This window comes from Lipotes vexillifer, unplaced genomic scaffold (genome assembly GCF_000442215.2).
Source record: "Lipotes vexillifer unplaced genomic scaffold, Lipotes_vexillifer_v1.1 scaffold365, whole genome shotgun sequence".
NCBI classification, from domain to species: domain Eukaryota; kingdom Metazoa; phylum Chordata; class Mammalia; order Artiodactyla; family Lipotidae; genus Lipotes; species Lipotes vexillifer.
In genome coordinates, this window is record NW_006781263.1 from 886,228 (window position 1) to 906,749 (window position 20,522).

At 44.5% G+C, this 20,522-nt stretch overlaps 2 protein-coding genes and 1 pseudogene across 2 annotated transcripts in view; 1 reads left to right on the forward strand and 2 right to left on the reverse strand.

The window, feature by feature from the left end:
- The window catches only part of CRNKL1 (crooked neck pre-mRNA splicing factor 1), a 30,000-nt gene extending 29,165 nt beyond the window's left edge, over positions 1-835 (reverse strand). The window contains exon 1 of the mRNA XM_007454528.1: positions 758-835. Within this exon, the coding sequence (XP_007454590.1) occupies positions 758-808 (51 nt within the window). The 5' untranslated portion in view covers positions 809-835. The remainder of the gene's footprint in view (positions 1-757) is intronic.
- Positions 836-4,252, reverse strand: LOC103074496 (crooked neck-like protein 1; annotated as a pseudogene).
- Positions 4,253-4,786: 534 nt separating this feature from the next.
- CFAP61 (cilia and flagella associated protein 61) overlaps positions 4,787-20,522 on the forward strand; it is a 270,087-nt gene continuing 254,351 nt past the window's right edge. Inside the window, exons 1-5 of the mRNA XM_007454529.1 lie at positions 4,787-4,929; positions 12,110-12,260; positions 15,214-15,290; positions 16,086-16,153; positions 16,381-16,507. Of these exons, the coding sequence (XP_007454591.1) occupies positions 4,787-4,929; positions 12,110-12,260; positions 15,214-15,290; positions 16,086-16,153; positions 16,381-16,507 (566 nt within the window). The remainder of the gene's footprint in view (positions 4,930-12,109; positions 12,261-15,213; positions 15,291-16,085; positions 16,154-16,380; positions 16,508-20,522) is intronic.

Sequence of the window (20,522 nt, forward strand, 5' to 3'; positions counted from 1 at the left end):
TGGCTCATACCTAATGAACATTAACTGCCAGAAGCTGTGCTATGTGCTTTCTACGCATTATCTCAGGGGGTCATCTACATGGGTATGTAAAGGACAGGCTCCAGAAACAGACTGGAGGGAGAGTATCTGTAAATGCTTTGGAACAAAGTCTGTCACATATATTAAGCACTCGCTAAGTATTAGCCGCCGACGGAAATATCAACGCGTATCAGATATTTTGTTTAATTGCTTAAATTATGCCAACACACAGCTCTTCTCATCTACTCTCATTCCCTCCACTCTCAGCTGGCTAACTCCTATTCCGCCTTCAAGGGTCAGCTTAACCGTCTCTTCCTCAGCAAAGTTTACACTGGAAACCCCTCACACAAGCCCAGATGCCACGGCATATTCCACTCGGCCTCAGTAGCCTTTGCAAGTTTGCAATTTTACACTTAAGGTATCTTACTGGAGGGCTGCTCGTCGCCAGCCCTCGTTGGAGCCCCCCAGCGCCTAGCGCTTACCCGGCTCAGCCGGTCCGTATTGAAGGACACCACTCCTTCCCTCGCAAAACACCTCCCCACACTACAGCCCCGCGGACACTGGTGTGCCTCCCTGCCCCCCGCCCCCCACCGGCTGGCCCTTCCCTCCCGCTCCCCCGCGGTCCCGCACGGGGTGGGCCGGCTCCCGGGACCACACGCCTCCCGTCCCGGGCACCCACCCAGGCGGCGCCAAACCCTCCCCTAGGCCTCCTTCCACGAGGCCCCGCGCCGCCGCCTACCTTGGCCACTTTGGGGATCCTCTGCTTCCCGGCCGCGGTGGAGGCCGCCATGGTTGCGGCGGCAGACTCAGGCGACCCCTAGACCTCAGAATTGGGCCCAGGGTACTTGCCCGCACCGCAAAGCTTGCCAACAAGCTAGACACCAGAACGGGAAGCGGAAATGGCTGGAGTGACCTTTGACCTCCCCCCGCGCCGTGACGGAGGCAACGTCGTTTCTGTGGTAACCGGGCTGCGCGTCCTACTCGGAGCCGCGGTTGGAGCAAGGCGTCTGGAGTTGCAGGTGAGGTGGGGAGTGCTGGCTGTCCGGCAGGGAGGCGGGTAGGTTCCGGGGCGTCCGGGGCCCATTCCCAGGTCGCCCCAGGGACTGGGATGACCGTGCGAGGACGGGTGGCTCTGTGGAGCCGCGGCACCGGGCAAGGGGACAGGAACCAGGCTCCGGTCCGGACGCTCGAGGGCGGGGGAAGAGAGGCAGGCCAGAGCGCGAGCTGCTGCCCTCCTCGGCGGCTCGGCGGCTCGGCGGCCCGGCGCCGCGGTGCATTCTAGGCTTTGTAGTCCCTGAGGTCTACTCCCACTTGGTTTCTGGACAGTTGTGACCCAATAATTAACTCTAAGGCTTGTAACTAAAAGCAACTGAAGGTATTTTAAAGCCAGATAATAGAAAAAAGTGAAAATAAGTCATCAGAGTACTAGTAAATAAGGCAGCCTTGTGGTCAGATAAGCAGATATTTAAAGTTTCTGTGACTGTGTCTTAATTTCGTCAATTCTCTTAGCCCCAATGTCCTTAACTATACGACAAAAATAATATCTATTTCACCAGGTTTAAAGAGAAAATCTATGTAAAGTGCCCAGTAAATGTTAGCTGGTATAGTTCTTGACCTGTCTTCAGAAACAGAAAAATTAATTGTGTGCACGCAAATGGCTAAGAGAATTTTTAAATAATAGACTTTATTTTTATAGAGCAGTTTTAGGTTCACAGAAAAATTGAATGAAAGGTACAGAAAATTCCTATTTCTCCCGACCCTCCCAACCCCCCCACTATCAATAGTAGTACATTTGTTACAGTCCTTGGACCCACATTGACACATCACACATCATCTTCACTCAGTGTTCATAGTTAACAGAGGGTTCACTCGTGGTGTTGAACAGTGTATGGGATTTGACAAATAATACATTGCCATGTATCCATCATAATAGAATGGTAAAGAATAGCTTCACTGCCCTAAAAATCCTTGTGCTCCATCTATTCATCCCTCCCTCCCCTTTTGCTTCTGCAACCACTGACTTTTTGTCTTCAATGAGTCTTTTTCAGAATGTCATATCATTAGAATTATATAGTGTGTAGCCTTTTCAGATTGGCTTCTTTGACTTAGTAATATGCATTTAAGATTCCTCCATGTCTTTTCATGGCTTGATGGCTCATTTGTAATTTTTGACAGTTACAAGTCACTTATTTATATATCTATGTACATAGAACTATCACATCTATCTCTGCTTTCACAATAATAGTGCTTTCAAAAAAATTTTTATGCTGATTTCTCAAATGGAAGTCCTTCGTAACTGATATAAAAACATTTGCCATAGTTCTGTACCACCAAATTATTATTTATACATTTTAAAGTTATCTCATTTTTTCAAATCTTGGATAAATTGAATGAGATTTTATATAACTGTGATAAAAAGAAGTAAATAAATAAATAAATAGCTATTAAAATAAAAAGGGGGCTTCCCTGGTGGTGCAGTGGTTGAGAGTCCACCTGCCGATGCAGGGGACACGGGTTCGTGCCCCGGTCCGGGAAGATCCCACATGCCGTGGAGCGGCTGGGCCCGTGAGCCATGACCGCGGAGCCTGCGCATCCAGAGCCTATGGTATTTCCCTTGAGTTCCCTTAAATTTGTAACTCAACGCAATTGATTTGACAAAGTTTAATCATCTGTAGCTGCCTCTAAAAGATTCAGACACCTTAGAATGTTTTATTTCTGATTGCCTTCCTTCCATCTCACAAATTTTTAATTGTCTGGTAATTCAATTCAGCTATTGTTTTTAAAGCAAAATTTATCATCATTATTACTTTTTTTTTTCTGGCCATCAGTGCTTATTTAGATACACATGCATGTTTACTAGTCTCTCCCCAGCATTTCATCTGTATTCCACTCCTTTCTGATTTTAATTTTCTTCTTCCTGATATACATCTTTTACTAGTCCTTTCAACCAGGTTCTCTGAATGGTAATTTCTCTCAGTCTTTGTAGTAATTGTCTTATTTCACTTTCATTTTTAAATGGTCATTCAGGTAGGTATAGAATTCTAGTTAACGATTATTTTTACCTCTGTATTTTTAAAATACTGTTCTAGTGGTTGGGAAACGATGGCCCATAGGCCAAATTCAGCACATTATCTATTTTTTGTGTGGCCCACGAGCTAAGAATTTTTTTAAAACATTTTTAAACAATTGAAAAAAAAACAAAAGAATATTTCAGGATACACTCACTATTATAAAAGTCAAATTTCACTGTCCATAAAGTAAAATTTTATTGGAATACAGTCATCATGAAATTTGTGCAGGAATATATCTAAACAACAACATCACAAGGCCAAATGATATAATACTGTGTTCTCAAAGAAAACCATACACACTGTATAATTCCATTCATAGGGTGTTCAAAAAGTGGCCAAGGGCATCTGTGTGATAGAAGTCAGAATGGTGCTTACCTTTGGATGGGGCAGCCATCCAGGGCGCTGGGAACACTCCACGCTGCTCTTTTTTTTTTTTTTAATATATATTTATTTATTTATTTTTGACTGCATTGGGTCTTCTTTGCTGCGCGCGGGCTTTCTCTAGTTGCGGCGAGCGGGGGCTACTCTTTGTTGCAGTGTGTGGGCTTCTCATTGCAGTGGCTTCTCTTGTTGCGGAGCATGGGCTCTAGGCACGTGGGCTCAGTAGTTGTGGCACACAGGCTCAGTAGTTTTGGCTCGCAGGCTCTAGAGCGCAGGCTCAGTAGTTGTGGCGCACTGGCTTAGTTGCTCCACGGAATGTGGGTTCTTCCCGGACCAGGGCTCGAACCTGTGTTCCCTGCATTGGCAGGCGGATTCTTAACCAGTGTGCCACCAGGGAAGTCCCCACACTGCTCTTAGAGTCAGTGCAATGGCGGAAGTGAACTTCCCAATGGCTAAGAAAATAAGATGTTTTTCCTTAGGAAAAAAGAAGAGAGGAAACAGAAAGGAAGGGAGGGAGAGATGGAGGTAGGAAGGGAGGAAAGGAAACAGAGAGGGAGGGAGAGACACACACATTGAGGCCTCGAGACATCGAGAGAGAGAGATTGAGCTCATTTGCTGCCTGCTGTTCTGTCAGCAGCATCCCCACCGTGTCTCTCTGAACATGAGACTCTCCACCGTTGCTGTCGTTAGAGTTTCTCCTCAGGTTGGCTGTGGGAAAGGCTGAGTTCTACAAAGAAAGCAGGTACTGTATCCTGGAGCTTCCCAGAGACTTTCAAGGGCATAGCGGCCCCTGCGGAAGGCCTTTGCAAGCAGTGTCTCTTACACTTATTTGACCACAGGACTCTTTTCCCTTCAAAATACCTCTCAGGACTGCTGCCCCTCAGGGCTCCAGTTTGGGGAACTCTGTATGCACCATGGGCGGCAACTGTATTTCCCTGTAACTCTTGACCACGTGCCACGGCAGCTGATTAAATATGAAGACCCTGAATCAGTAAATAATTCCTTTCAATGTTCTTCAGTCCTATTGTTTGAATATTTTAAAGCAGCTTTGTGGGAAACAACGAATACAGTTGCAGACATTTCTAGACAGGCCAATCCTCAGAAACATCATTCTCCTGGAGAGACACATGTCAACTGGTTTTTGGGGACAGTCGTCATAGCCTACCCCCAGGGGAGATGCGTCCCACCAGCCACGCTCACTCTGACCACATGGAAATTGGAGGAATGTCCTGTTTCGTAAGTACTGAAGCCAGACGGGCTTGTCATCTCAGGCTAACAGTGGGCTGTTTTTCTCTCTTTCGGGGACAGGATCAAAAATGTCAGTACTCACTTCTCCAAGAGGAAAGGTGGAGGTGGTTCACTGCCGAAGAACAGAGTCACAGGATATTTATTGCATCAAAAACCTCATTAGAAAATTTACCCAGAAGCTGTTTGGGAGTCTTAATATCATCTCTCTTCTGTAAGTACATAGCAAAGGGGCTCCACTCCTTTGTCCTTGTGTGGCTTGTGGCGAGGAAAGGGCAGCGGGAAAGTCTGCTCTACTGAGCGGGAGATCTCTGGGAACAACCATCGCTAAGTCCTGTAACAACATGTAAATTGAAAAGACTTCTCATGACTTTTGGATTCAGGCAAACTAGGGTTCAAATCTCAACTGCCCCACCCACTAGTAGAGTCACTTAGCTACCCGTTTTGAGAATTTATTTTCTTTCAGACTCTGTGCTTTGCCAACATCGTCTTGTTTAACTCTGAGGTAGCCACTGTCATGCCCATTTTACAGATGAGAGAGTGGAGGCTCGCCCAAGGTCCAGCAGTTAGTAAGTGACAAAGCCTGGATGTGCTCTTAGCCACTCCTGTTGAAATGTTCTTCTAATCTTCAAAATATGCCTAGGTTTTTTTTTTTAATCTTTTTTATCCCTGTTTTTTTTTTTTGGACCCCAGAATATGAATATCCTATAAGCTGTTCCTCATTATTTTTATTGAAAATGATAAGAGAGAGCACAGTGTTTTGGATTTCATAAAGCTTCAGGTTAAATACAATTGAAATGTTAAAACTAGGCCAGCCTAAGACATTAAAATTTGCAATTTCTGATCACCACACTGATGAATGTAATGTAAATTTGGCACAGTTTTTTTGGAGAACAATATGTGTATAAAATGCTTTAAAAATATGTATAACAATGAAATGATTTCATTTTTTTTGACATTATGGTGAATTAAACACCTTAATGATGTCCTCTGGATGGAAACATGTTGATACATACACACACACACACACACACACACACACACACACACACGTATGGACTATGCAGAGAACATTGTCAAAATGAAATCAGAAACTTGCAGAGAACAGTCAAAATGAAATCAGAAACTTCAGGACAATAGCAGGAAACCACGCCACTTTCACCTTGAGGACTTTTGCTGCATTCTAGAAACCTCACAGTTTTGTTTTGACAGGTTCACAAAGAACAGAAGATAAATACTCTATCCACTTAAGGAGGGAAGTATTAGATTTCTTTGTATAAAACTGTGCTGTTCTTTGTAAGGATGAAGGAGACAAACCCACTGCATAAAAGTAAGGAAACTAGCCTGTTTCAACCTCAGCATGAATGAAGGGGGATAAAGCCTCCCCCAAGAATTCATAAGCACGTGTTGATTCAAGGTCTGTGTTAATTATCTGCATGGTCCCCAAAAGCTTCAAAACTTCCCAAGTAATGAATGCATTTTTAGACCACCGAAACTAGTTTACCCATAGACTGAATAAAGTAGAGGAAGTGGAGAATTTGATTAAAAGTGGTTGCACGTTAGTAGTGTGTCCAGGAGACCCACTGAAATAAGTACAGCTCAGGTCTGAAAGGGTGGAGCTTCAGCTCAGACTTCAAATAATACTCACAGATAAAATTCCAAGGAACATGAGCTCACAGTCAAAAATCAAAAATATACAAGGAGATATTCACCATTAGTGAGAACCAACAACAAAAAACTATACAGCAGAATCAGACTCTCAAAGACTTCAGATATTGTCAAAGAATATAAAATAACTATGCTTACTTTGTCTAAAGTGAGAAAATATGTTTTAAAAGACCATAAAAATGAAAAATGAGAATTAAAAAAAGTCTAATAGACCATCTAGGAAAAAATAGAGTTAATATTAAAAGCTCTGTGGGTGAATTAAACATCGTAATAGACACAGCTAAAGACAGAAGTAGTGAACTGGGGCATCAATACCAATAAATTACCTAGAATTCAGCACAAAGAGACAGAGACAAAAAATAACAATGGAATATTTAACAAATAGGCCTAATCAGACTTCTAAAGGGAGATAATAGGAAGTGCAAGAGTCAATATTTGAAGAGATAATGGCTGAGAACTTCCCAGAATTGTTGAGAAGCACCAATTCTTCTAGAAAACTCAATGGATCCCAAATAGGAAAAATACACAGAGAATTCTACAACTAACCACATCATAATGAAACAGCAAAACACCAAAGCTAAAGAGAAGATCTGAAAAATAACTATAAAGAAAAGACAAATTACTTGCAAACAACTAAAAATTAGACTAATGATGATTTCTCACTAGCAACAATGGTACCCAGAAGATAGTGGAATGTCTTTAATACTGGAGAGAAAAAAACATCAAACTAGAATTGTATACCTAGAGAAACAATTTTTCAATACCTAGGGCAAAATGAATGCATTTTTTAGACAAAAACTAGTTTACCAGTGAACTCTGAATTAAGGAAATTCCTCAGAATATACTCTAGGCAGAAGGAAGAATATCTCAGCTGGAAAACCCAAGGTAAAAAAAGGAATGTAAACAAAAATATGTACAAATATGAGAAAAATCTAGCTTGTATAAAATAATAACATTAATAATCTAATATAGGTATTAAATGTAAATGGTAAGTTATATGAATAATAAGTTAGCTAAAATACAGGACAAAAATAGCAGATAAATTGGGAGTCATGTGATTAGATTGAAAGTACTCTTAAGGTATTGTTCAGGGGGAGGGTTGGTAGCTAGTATTCAGAGATGCTCCCCATCCCTCCCATGAGCCACACGTCCTGCATTCAGTCCTTTTGTAGTCCCTTCTTGCCCTGAATCAGGGTTGGCCCTGTGTAACCAATAGGAGTCAGCAAAAGTGATGCTTTATGACTTCAAGTCTAGATCATAAGAAGTCTGCAGCTTCCACTGGGCTCTGGAATGCTCCCTCTTGGAACCCAGATGCCATACTGTTAAACGCTCAAGTCATGTGGCCACACGCATCCTCCTTCACTTGGCATCCTCAGCCGAGCTCCCAGCCAACAGCCAGCAACAGCTGCTAACAGTATGAGTGGAGCTGTTCTAGACATTGGATAGTCAGGTGACTGCGACCACCAGCACCACTTGACTGTCATCACCTGAGAGATCCCAACCAAAAACTTCTCAATCAAGCCCAGCCAGCCCACAGAACCATGAGGGATAATAATGAATTGTTTTAAGCCACTAAGCTTAGGGGTGGTTTGGTACATGTCAGTTGATAACTGGAGCAGAGGGTAAAGACTTTGTTAGAAATATATGTTAACGTGGCTAGAATAATCATTTCAAGATAGGTGTAGAGATTATAGCTTCTGATCTATAGAGGGAAAATGGAACAAGAAATTTATAACAAACTGAATCTCAAAGAAGGCAAGAAAGGAGGAAGAAAAAAGAAACAGAAAACATAGAACATATTAAAATCATGTAATAGGAAGATAGAAAACATTTCAGTTATATCAGTAATCAAAATAAATGTATTTGAACAAAATTTTTCAGTTTAAAGAGAAAGATGGGCAGATTGGCTAAAAACAGAACAAAACAAACAGCAGTCATATTTTACATATAAGAGACACACCTAATATATAAAGTCACAGAAGAATTTAAAGTCAAAGTATTGGGGAAAAAAAGATGCCAGCCAAAATCTCATCCAAAAAAAAGGCTAGTGTTGCTCTATAAATAGCAGACAAAGTATACTTCTGGCAGAAAGGATCATTGCAGATAAAGAGGGTCATTATAGCAATATAATGATAAAAGGTTTTGTGCTTGAGGGAGGTATGACAATTTAAGCTTGTATGCTCCTAATGACAGTCATAAAATATATAAAGCAAAAAATCAATAGAACCAAAAGATGAAATAGACATACCCACCATCATAATGGGAGATTTAATGTACCTCTCTTAATAAATGAAAGGTCGGGCTTCCCTGGTGGTACAGTGGTTGAGAGTCCGCCTGCCGATGCAGGGGACACGGGTTCGTGCCCCGGTCCGGGAAGATCCCACATGCAACGGAGAGGCTGGGCCCGTGAGCCATGGCCGCTGAGCCTGCGCGTCTGGAGCCTGTGCTCCGCAATGGGAGAGGCCACAACAGTGAGAGGCCCGCGTACCGCAAAATAAATAAATAAATAAATAAAAATAAATGAAAGGTCAAGCAAACTGAAAATCAGTTACAACAGAAAAGATTTCAACAAGAACCCAATTAAAGAACTTGATCTAACGGATATATGTAGAACACTGTAGCCAGTGTTAGAACATACATAATCTTGTCAAGTAGACATGGAAACATGTATAAAAACTAACTTCCTCTTAGGCCATGAAGCAACCCCAGCAGTGGTTAGTAGCACATAGCGCGTTCTTTGACAACAATGCAATGGAGTTAGAGATCAATAGCAAAAAGATAATTAAGGAATGCCCATATATTTGAAAAATTTTAAATGCAATAATAAATAATCATGGGTCAAAAAAGAAAAAGAAAAATTAGAATACATGAGTTGAATGAAAATAAAAGTATATGTTAGATATATAATTATACGTATGTAAATGTAAATACATACAATACGTGAAATCAAGTTAACTCTGGTGTTGCAGCTAAAGGAGGTGTGGGCGTTGATGACATTGGAGGCTCCCATGCCTCCCCTATTCACTGGGCCTCTGTGTTCCTCCCTGCACTGTAGCCCCTGCCTCTGAAATCAGCCTGGAGCTGTGACTCATCCAATAGAACGTGTTGGACATGTGCTGTGCCGCTCCCTGGTCTCTGAGCGCCCTACCCCTGCTGGGCCTTGGAGTGGCTGTAAGCGTTCCTGGAATCCATGTGTCTGATGTGTTTATGTATTTTCTGAATTGGCAGATACAAAAAGCATAACTTACATCAGGTGGGAGGGGAATAGTGAAAGTTTTTTTAATGTGAAAATGGGGCCCTTATAACATAACGTTGAGACCTGCCTTAGAAGCCAGCCTATTTTCAGAAGTAAAAGTAAATTTACATGTTCATTAGTGTCCTGGAGCTCCCCACACAGCTCCCGTGCTATCCAGCCCTTGTAGCCTTTCCTTTTCACATTAGGTAACTAACTCCCATCCCCTCGCCGGCCAGCCTCAAGCTTCCAGACCCATCTTACGGGCATTTCTAAAACTGGCGGTTTCTTTTCTCGTTTATTCAGTTTCCTTTTATTGACTGCTGGCTCAGTCACAGAGATACAGGAATGAGTAACAGTGGTCTCACCTAAAAACCCTGCTCAGTTTTAGGGGAGGACATGAGCAGATTGCGCAGAGCGGGTGAGTGGGGAAAGGGCCAAAATAGTGGGCCACTTGGTGTGCAGATGGCACAGTGCAGTCAGGGGGTCGGAAACTCCACAGTTCAGAGCATGGGGAGGGGGACATAAAGGGACTCTGAGCCCTGTTTCACTCACGCTGCTTAATGAGGCAGAAAATGGGGACACTGTTTCACCAAGATTTCCACCAAGTACGGTTAAGTAAAACGAGTGTTGGCTGAACTTGGAAAACTCCTTAAACCAACTGAATAAATGAAGCACTGCTCTAATGAAAAGAACTCTAATTTCTATTGCTGGATAATATCTTCGAGCTTTAATATATTTTCTGTGAAATACATACCTGTGCTCGTGCTTGTGTCTATATATTTTTCAGGGCTCCTTTGGTTTGGATTTGGCTTATTACAAAGAATAATTTTAAACCAGCTTTAAAGAAACACACCTTCTCCCTCTACCTTTTTCCTCCTCTCCCTCTTTTGCTCCCACGATGATTTTTATTTGTCCTGTAGAGGACCTACTGGCTGAGAGATAATAAGAAGTGAAATTGTACATACAAAAGGATATGCTGCCAAAGTTACTTTTTGCAGTCAGGCTCTCTGGAAATTGTAGTGCATTTTCCCATTGAAACAATGGTATTGGTGGCTGGCTGCCCACAAAAGCCTATTTAATCTATAATGTCTGTGCCATATAGTACCATGCTAATTGTACTACAGAACACAACCGCCACCCTAGGTTCCTGTGGATAAATGCATTTCAAGTTCAAATTGGGATTCCAAGAACACATTTCCCTTGCTTCCCTGAGGGGATGGCAGCTGCCTGGTCCCAGCTCTTGCCCACTTCCTCCTCCACCACCTCTATCACTATCATTGCTGATGCTCCGTGGTCCCGTGCCCTGGGCCTTTTCTCATCTGGGTTAGAGCGAGGACTGTCAGTGTGAAGCCGTAGGTCGTGGCTCTGGGAGCCCGGAGCAGGGGAGCCCAGAGGACCAGGAGCTGGAGGGAGCCCTGCGGGAGTGGAATGAGGGGTAGGGGCTTCAGTGAATCAGACGGGAGGAGCTGGGGGGCTACCTCCTCCCGCTAATGAGTGCCCTGTGTGGATCCCCTGTTCTCGGTACCAGAGGGCAGCCAGCTGCAGTGCCTGGGCCAGGGGCACCCCTGGTGGTGTACCCGGTGGCTGAGGACTGTGACTTCCTGTGAGAGGGGATGGTGGCTGGAGGTGCTGAGATTGGTGTCCTGAGCACAGTGTTTCCCAAAGGTGCCCTCAGCTCCGGTGGCACCCAAGTGATTTGACTCAAACCATGTAGAACAATTTTTTTTTTTTTTTTTTTTTGTGGTACGTGGGCCTCTTACTGCTGTGGCCTCTCCCGTTGCGGAGCACAGGGTCCGGATGCTCAGGCTCAGCGGCCATGGCTCACGGGCCCAGCCGCTCCGCGACTTGTGGGATCTTTCCGGACCGGGGCACAAACCCGTGTCCCCTGCATCGGCAGGTGGACTCCCAACCACCGCGCCACCAGGGAATTTTTGTTTTAAGTGTCATCTCTTCATTTTTATAGTTACCTTCTGTTTATAGGAAGGTATAATGGTTTTCCATTTATGATAGCGATATAAAATTTTTTTCTTGAAATAGACTTATTTCAGCCAAAAGTGAACTGGCTTAAAGAAAATAATTAAGTACTGGAAGTGCATGTGTGTGAGGGACACGTACGTGGGCCAGTTGGCCATCCTAAATGTACGTGTTTAGGGCAACACAGTGGAGCTGGCAACATGGAGAGGATGGGGAAGACTACAGTCAACGGTTTCCCCAGCCTGTCTCCGAGGGAGGGGTATTGGACACGTTATATCATAGATGTGACACCTTTCTAATGAAGTGTAATTTTCTGTAAAGATGGGGTTGGTAGCACTAGATGTCCTGAAAGATGCACTTCCAGAGTTGCTGCCACATTGCTCCCACCTCTTCCATAGGCTATCATATCTCGTGCAGTGGTTGCCAATTTCCAGTAGCCGAAGGTGGGAGAAAGCGACACCTCTTCATCTCACTTCTGGTACCTTTCTCATGTATGCAATTGGAATCGTTTCCGCAGGGAGAAGGCAAACCTTGCCATCACCCTCCACAATGACCAGGAGGAGATCATGGCCCAGGCCACCTTCCTGGACTATCCCAACTGGAATGTCGCCCCACAGGACGACTGGGTGTCCGTGTTCCGGGAGCTGGACAGTGAAATCCCATGCATAGTGAGTAACCATGCATGTTGCTTATGAGAACAGCTTGAATTTGGAAGGGAAGTCCTATGTTTGCATATAGGTCTTCTCAGTTTTTAGACTGAGCAGTTCAAAAGTCACAACAGAAAGTGTGTGACATTGTGACAGACAGACATGAACTTATCTGGTGGAGAGGGAAGGGGAGTCTGAGATCAGGAAGCCTCAGAGGAGGACTGGAGGTGGGACACGGCAAGGAATTAGCGGAGCATCAGGACTGCGCTTCCCAGGCCTCCACGCTGTGCTCCCAAGTCTTTGACCTGGTGGGAGGGACCTGCCATTTACACATCTGCCCCTGAAATAATGACAACAGAGCCTCAGATTCAAGTCATGCTCTGTAATTTTCAAAGTGCCCTCATGGGCTCTGGCTTATTTGATGTCTCCCAGCTGCGGACACAGGACACCTTGTCGACCCACAGAAGCCAGGTCATCGGGTCTCGGGGAGTTGGGTTTTGGTAGCCTGAGCTGTCCCTCGGCTGCCAGAGCCAGGCCAGCATCCGGGCCAGTTGCTGCAGAGAGCCAGAGGCTGAGGCTGCAACTGCGGGGAGCACGCTTGCCCTGTCGGTGGAGTTCAAGAGCACGCCCCGGAGCCCTGGGGACTGGCAATTGTGTGAACGAGTGGACTTGTGCGCGCGCACACACGCAAACACGCACAGCCCAGCACTTAGTTACCCAGCATCTGTTCAGCTAGAGGCTGCCTCCCCCTGGTCCCCTGAGCTCGCAGTCACCACTGTCAGAAAAATTATCTCAAGCTTGGAAATAGGCCAGAAAGATTCTTTCCATTGTGCTTGTACTTTTGATTGATTTTCTATTGACTGAGCTATTTTACAGTTCCGCAGGAACAGTGATGAACTGGTAGATTTTTGTTCATTTGAGATGTAAATAACTTCAGTGTGGTGGAAGAGATAACCTCAAAGGTTACAGTTTCTGGCCCAGTGGGACCTGAACTCTTTTGTATCTAGCTGGGCAATCTTCTAACATTTCCTCATTAAAACTGCCTGAAGCCAGCTTCTCAAGTGCAATGAATCGTTTTGTATCATCTCACTGGTCACCTCATGGATTGATGGGTTGAATCAATCTCTGATACATGCATTCTGTATTTGCATTAGGGTCATGATTTTATCTTTTTGAGAATTATAAATTAACACCATTCTTCCTAAATTCTTTCCCCTTTTGTTCCTTTTCTTGTTCTTTTAAAATTGTTTCTTTTTAAACTACTGCCTTCAGTAATGTAGAGCTGGGCCCGTCCTATAGGGTACATCAGCCATATGTAGCTATTTGGGCACTTGAAATGTGGCTAGTTTGAACTGAGATGAGCTCTAGTATAAAATATGCACTGGACATCAAACACTCAGTAGGAAAAAAAAGAGTATAAGATACCTTGTTGAGAATTTTTATATTTACTGCTTCTTAAAAGGATAATAATGTGAATATATTAGGTTAAATAAAATATATTCACATTAATTTCACCTGTTTACTTCTTTTTAAAAATATATCTACTAGAAACTTGAAAATTACATATGTTCCCAGCATTTGTGGCTTGAATTATTTTCCTATTGGACAGCATGTGTATAGAGGTTTATGGCTTAATGGCTTACCTACCCCGGGGGGTATCTGCAACTAAAATAATGATTTTTATCTTAAAGCTAAGGAATAAATATTGAACTGTAATATTTTTGATGGAAGAGAGAATGTGGGGGATAAATCAGCCAAGTAATAAACCATGCACTAGCAAGGCGAGTCCTGACCAGAATGTAAAGCAGATGCCATGGGGTTAGGTGAGTCCATGCATGGGAAGTGCTCACATTGCGACATTGAACTCTCACTGTCGCTCTTGTTATCTGGACTCTGGAGTTCGTGTTGCTTGCCTTTGGGGAGTTTTCAAGCTCATGAACTAAAGTCGTGATTCTTCTCTCGCCATTTTATGTCCGATAAACACCTTCTGAGTGTTCTTAGGGCACGTGCCACCCAACAAGAGGGGAGACCAAGGCACACGGATGTGCAGGTGGTCACCCAAGGCCATCTATGAAATTGCTCGGGAAACAAGAGACACAGAAGTGCTCCTGTTGTCCAGATCGAGGTGCAAGCACTGCCCTCACCTCACCACTCAGCCCCCTCCCATTTGCATTGTCTCTAGAATTTGAGGATTTGTCCATAAACACAGGGGTACTGAGCTGAACAGAGGGATGTGGGGATGTGTAGAGCAACTCCTCATGACCAGCCACTTAGAAAGTCTTCAGTACAACTGAGTCACATTGCTGTACGGAAGAAATTAATACAGTGTCTTAAGTCAACTATACTTCGATAAAATTTAAAAAAAAAAGTTACGGGGCAGCATTCTTTAAAACCCCTAAAGACGTGACCCGAAAGCCATATTAGAATCTTGCTACTTTGTTTTCCGCTCCCAGGTTTTCTGGGTCCCGAGCGTAGTATTTGCTTCTGACTCTGGGAATGTTGAACAAAACAAGCCATTGGATTCCTAGTGGGGCATCTGCCTTCCATCCTCCAAATTCATGAGAGGCGCTTTCCCTGGTGTCACTTGAATAGAGCAGCAGCTGCTGACTCCAGAGCCCTGGGGGAGGGGGATTGTCTTTCACTTGGGCTGAGGCGCCCTGGGGACAAGACCACTGAGTTCAGAATCGACTTCACTCCCCCGCAGGCGCCCCCCTGCCCGCGGCCGTAGTGAGGCGGGAGGAAGGGCCCAACATGCTGGACTCATTTACAACCCCCCTTTACTCGAATAATTCCAAGCTAGGAGGACAGAAAGTGGCTCAAACCCTGCCTGGGTGTCTCCTTATTTTAGACATAAAATATCTTCCACCGACACCAGGCAGCTCTGTGCCATGGCTGCCCCAAGACCCTCCCCTTATCTCCCACCCCTCCCCTTGCTCTGACTCAGCCTCTAATCGTGTCCTCTTTTCTTCTGCAGCCTCTGAACACGTTGTTCATGCACCTCTTTGTGGCCGTGGACGAGTATTCTGTCGGCTGCTGCAAAGAGATTATTCGGTGAGTGGCCACGGCATGGCAGACAGTGACACGGGGCACTGGCAGCAGCATCGTAGATGAGACACCTTCACGTCTTTATCATGTCTTTAACTATCTGGATAGTCAAAAAAATATTTTTAAAGGAAATTCTTTGAGGTGTTCAATTTGCTTGTACTTTCTGGCTCTAGTCAAGCATTTACTCTGAACGGTGGTGATGTTTTTGAAAGAATACAATCCTTCCTTTGAATGGACGCCTTTAACTACCACTGTTGGAGGCAAACAGGTCACGCGGTCATTTGAAAAAAATGGATTTGGGGGGAGGAGGGGAACAGAAGAGGTCACTGGCTTGGATGTTTCTAAAAATAGTTTTCCTCAATCTCATCCTTAGACATGTTATTAACAGGACCGCCTGCAGAAACCTGACCCGCGGGGCTTCCGCCACAACGGGTCTCTGACAGGCTGTACAGACATTTGGGGGTGGTGGCCTCAGCTCTCAAGTCACTTTGCAGTGTCACACCAGACCATCCAGATGCCAGGGCAAAGGTTAATCTCAGCAGAAACCTGGTGCGCCGCGTGGACATGGTGCCTTGGTTCTCGCTGCCTCCATGGAACAGATAGAAGAGGGGGCATTTGGAATCCAGGGAAAAGCAGAGAAGAAAAAGGAATTGCCTCGAAGATGTTCTTGCCTTTGCAGGCAGGGAGCAGGGCGCCCAGGTGGATCTATGAACCCCTCATTTTTGCAGTGAAGGCGTTCATCTCGCCAGGTGCTGGCTAATAGGATTGTTGACACCCTGTCTCCTCCCTTTCCTTCGCCAGGACCGTGTTCAGGGCAGTGCCAGACCTGCACTTCATATTCCTCATCGTGCCGTCCTACATGAGCCTCGGTAAGTCCTCCTCCACCACCTCCTGGCCGCAGTCACTAACATAGGAAATTTGCGCTTAAAATGGGGCTTTGGGGATGGGACACGGGTCTCCAGGTCCTCAATGTATAACGTGCCCATTCGACTATAACAATTAAAACACACATTAGAATGGAAACTACATTTGCCCTGAAGTCCTAAAGTTATTCCTTGGTAAATCGAGGCCTCACTTCTTTGTCTCTGGGATTTAGGCTCGACTCTCATAACTGTGTTCAACCAAGTAGGGAACATTCCAAGCCTGACGTATGATGAGGACTTTGCCGTGCACATATGTCACAGGCACAGCCACTACCCTCAGCTTCACATCCGCAAAGCCAGGTAAGTGTGGAGCCGTGCCTTTTGTTACCTAAGCTTTACCCTGACGGTTACCTTACAAAGAGTTTAAAAATTGCCACTTCTTACAGTAAGTGATTATAGCTTGAATGAAATTGCTTTATAATACCCAGAAGCATTACTTCATTTGGAGATGTTTACAATTCCCCTTGATGACATAACTTGCAGGACTGAATATCTGATGAGACCCATTTGGTGCCATGTGGTCAGCAAAGCTGTGCATTTACTACTTAAGGGTTTCTGAAGACACAAAATCCTTGGCGCCACACTGAGTGAAATAACTTTCAAATAAAACAAACATAGAAATGAATCTGCCTATTTAGTTTTCCCAGTAAAGCCCACCTATTTTCTAGCATTCTATGAATGAGGATTCTGTTGACCCCAAAGAGGAGTTTTCCAAGCTGAAAGTCTTTACCATCCATGGGCCACATGACGTGCCTTGAAGGTCAGCAATCTCAAGGCGATAGCTGTGGCAGATTCTGTTTTCCAAAGAAGGCCATCTTCTATCCTGCATGCTCTCCTATAATGTGGTCTGGCCACTCTTCTCATCAAGAGGTGGGGTCCGTGTCCGCTCTTTTTGAGTCTGGGTGTTTTATGGCTGCTGTGGCCCACACAGCATGGCGGAAGGGATGCTCTGTGACGGAGGTTGGGAGGCTTCTGCCTGGTTCTCTTGGGATGCTCGCTGTGGAGAAGACGAGGGGGAGAAGTCTGACTGCCCTGAGACCACCGTGCCGGAGAGGCCACAAGTCAGTGCCGGGCCCGCAGCCCCAAGGCGCTACCGCTGACAGCATTCACCACGTGGACGTGCAACCCAGGAGAACCTCCAGTGTCTGCATCCCCATCCCCGCTGATATCTGACTGCAGCCACATGAGAGACCCCAAGCACCCACTGCCCAGCTGAGTCCTCCCAGGTTTCTGATGCACAAAACTGTGAGCAAAATAGAACGGCTGTTTTGAAATAAGAGGGCCTATAAAATCATTTCACAAGGGTGGTTGGTTCCTTTATCAGTGAAGAGTAAGCTGTATCTTTTGGGGGTAACCATTGCCATATTTGTTTTTGTTTGTTTGTTTTTATTTTGGGCTGCACCACGTGGCATGCGGGGATCTTAGTTCCCCGACCAGGGATTGAACCCGTGCCCCTTGCAGTGGAAGCGTGGAGTCCTAACCACTGGACCGCCAGGGACTTCCCACCATTGCCATATTTGATGAGTGCTGGATTTCTTTAGGAAGTATCGAAACTAAATTTTTTAAAAAGCAAGAGCCTAATGTTTACCAGGCATGTAGTATTATGGCATAATTGTTAAGAACTTGCAATAATGACATCAGGTAGATTTTGATCCTGATCTTGGTTTTACTACTCACCAGATGGGTTAACTTAAAGAAGGAACTGGGCCTACGCAGGCCTCAGTTTCCTCTCTGTCCGTGGGTGTGAGCATATTGTCTGCTGTATGGGACTGTTGTAGTGATGGGATGAGCTGATAAAAATCAAGTACTTAGCACACTGCCAGTCACATGTAGGTGCCCAAGGAAATTAAATATTATTATTAATATTATTAGAGTTATGTGGGGAAGAGAGACCCATCTATGATAAACTGTGATGCTGTGTAGCTTGAAGGAGGGAAGGACAGAGAGGGATGAAGACAGCGTCAACCCCCCAGGCCCCCCAAAATCTAAATGCCCATCAACGTGTAAATGTTCACAAACTGTGGTACCTCTGTACAATGGATACTACTCAGCAATGAAATGGAATAAACTACGTATACACACAATAGCATGGATCAATCTCAGAAAGCTTATGCTGAATGAAAGAAGGCAGACATAGAAACAAAGACCATATACTGTTGATTTCACTTGTATGATATACAAAACAGGAGAGGTCAGATCAGTGGTTGCCTCTGGCGGAGGGAAGAGTGATGATGGGAGGGATATGGTGGGGAGACAGTGCTCTGTGCATTGATCGGGGTGCACGCAGTGCACACAGCTGTCAAAGGTCATTGAGCTGCACTCTTAATATCTGTGCACTGTACACTATATTATTATACCTCAGTGGGAAAAATGTAAAAGAAAAGAGGCCTCATAGAGAAGCTAGCCTCTGAATCTGGTCAGGAAGGATGAGTCAGAGTTCAGCCAGATGGACAGATGGGCAAAGGCATGGAGGCAGGAAAGCACCCGGAATGTCTGCTACCAGGCAGGTGGGCAGATGTGAGGAAGAGCAGAAAAAGTGTGATGAGCAGGCTTTAACTTGGAGCCAGCAGGGAGCACTGAAGAAAGGCATGGTATGGACTGTATGTTAAAAAGAACTGCTTTTCATGTGGCCAGTGGCTTGCAGGGGAGGAGCACAGAACAGTCTGGCCAAGAATGATGCCGGCTGGAATTCAGGCAGTGACGAATCAAAGAGGTCCAGGTTGAGGAATGAATCAAGGCAGGTGCACAGATGCAAAGACATTTTTGAGAGGGAAGGTGCAGTTTGATTGCCAATTGGTTAGAGAAGTTGAAGGATGAGAATGAGTTAATGGTGACTCGGGGTTTCAACTTTAGGGGGGATGGTGGATTCATTAACTGAAAGTGGAAATAATAGCACTAGATGGACAGGAGACAGTTGGAAATACAGGGCTTCTCATGAATGAGATCATGAGAATAACGGAGATGGTCTAGTTGAGGGGGAGATTTTAAAGTGAAAAGCAGAGGATTAGAGCACAATTTTGAAAGATGAAAGTGAGCCGTTAATGATTGTAAAGAAAAATTGGAAGAGGAGTATTGTAGAAGTCAGAGACTCTTAAAAGTGGCAAATCAAATAATTCGTAGGGAGAGCAAATAATTTGAATACAAAGAAGAGATCGTTGGATTTGGTAATTTAAAAGACACAGATGAGATGAATAAAATTGATGAACTACTAGCCAAACTGACCAAGAAAAAAAAAAAGAGAAGATGTATCACCGATATCAGTATTGAAAGAGGTGTTATCATTACAGATCCTATAGACATTGAAAGGATAAGGGAAGACTGCAACAACTCTATAAATTCAACAATTTGTGTTCAAACACAAACTACCAAAACTCATTTTAGAAATAAGAATAGGACTTCCCTGGTGGTGCAGTGGTTAAGAATCCGCCTGCCAATGCGGGGACACGGGTTCGAGCCCTGGTCCAGGAAGATCCCACATGCCACGGAGCAACCAAGCCCACGCGCCACAACTACTGAGCCTGCGCTCTAGAGCCTGCAAGCCACAACTACTGAGCCCTGTGTGCCTAGAGCCCATGCTCCGCAACAAGAGAAGCCACCGCAGTGAGAAGCCCACGTACCACAACGAAGAGCAGCCCCTGCTCACCACAACTAGAGAAAGCCTGTGCGCAGCAAGGAAGACCCAACGCAGCCAAAAATAATTAATTAATTAATTAATTTAATTTACTTTTAAAAAAAAGAATAGCTTGAGTAATTCTATACCTATTAAAGAAAAGTCCAGTGAACTTTGGGTGAGAGGGAGGGTGGCTGCCTGCCCTGATGCTGACCCCTCCCCCAGCCCCACCCATCCTGACTTGCTGCTTCTCTTTTCTTTCCTCTTGTTGTTGTGGCTCTGAACTCTGCCCCTTCCAGGACTTGGGCCTCAGCTTTCTCCCAGGCTCATCCCTTTGGCTCCTCTGCGCCAGTCTTGGCCATTCAGTCTAGTGCTCTACCTCTGGCCACTTGGCAGTTTTTGAAATTATGTTTTGAGAAATTTCTGAAAATTAATTTCTTAGGATCTTGTAAGTAGTCTCACAATTGCTGTAATTTTGTCTTCATTTCATTTAGAAATCTCTCATTTTTTTTCTGCCATTTGCTAATTAATTTGAGACATGGGCTCATTTAATAAAATGAATTATATTTGCAAATCAGAAAACATTTTAAAGAAAAAACTACTCATTGTTTCAGTCTTCTATGTGAGTATGTAACCATACATGCAAATGCGAGTATATGTGTGTGTTCTCTCCCTCTCTCTCTCTCTCTCCATATATATATATAT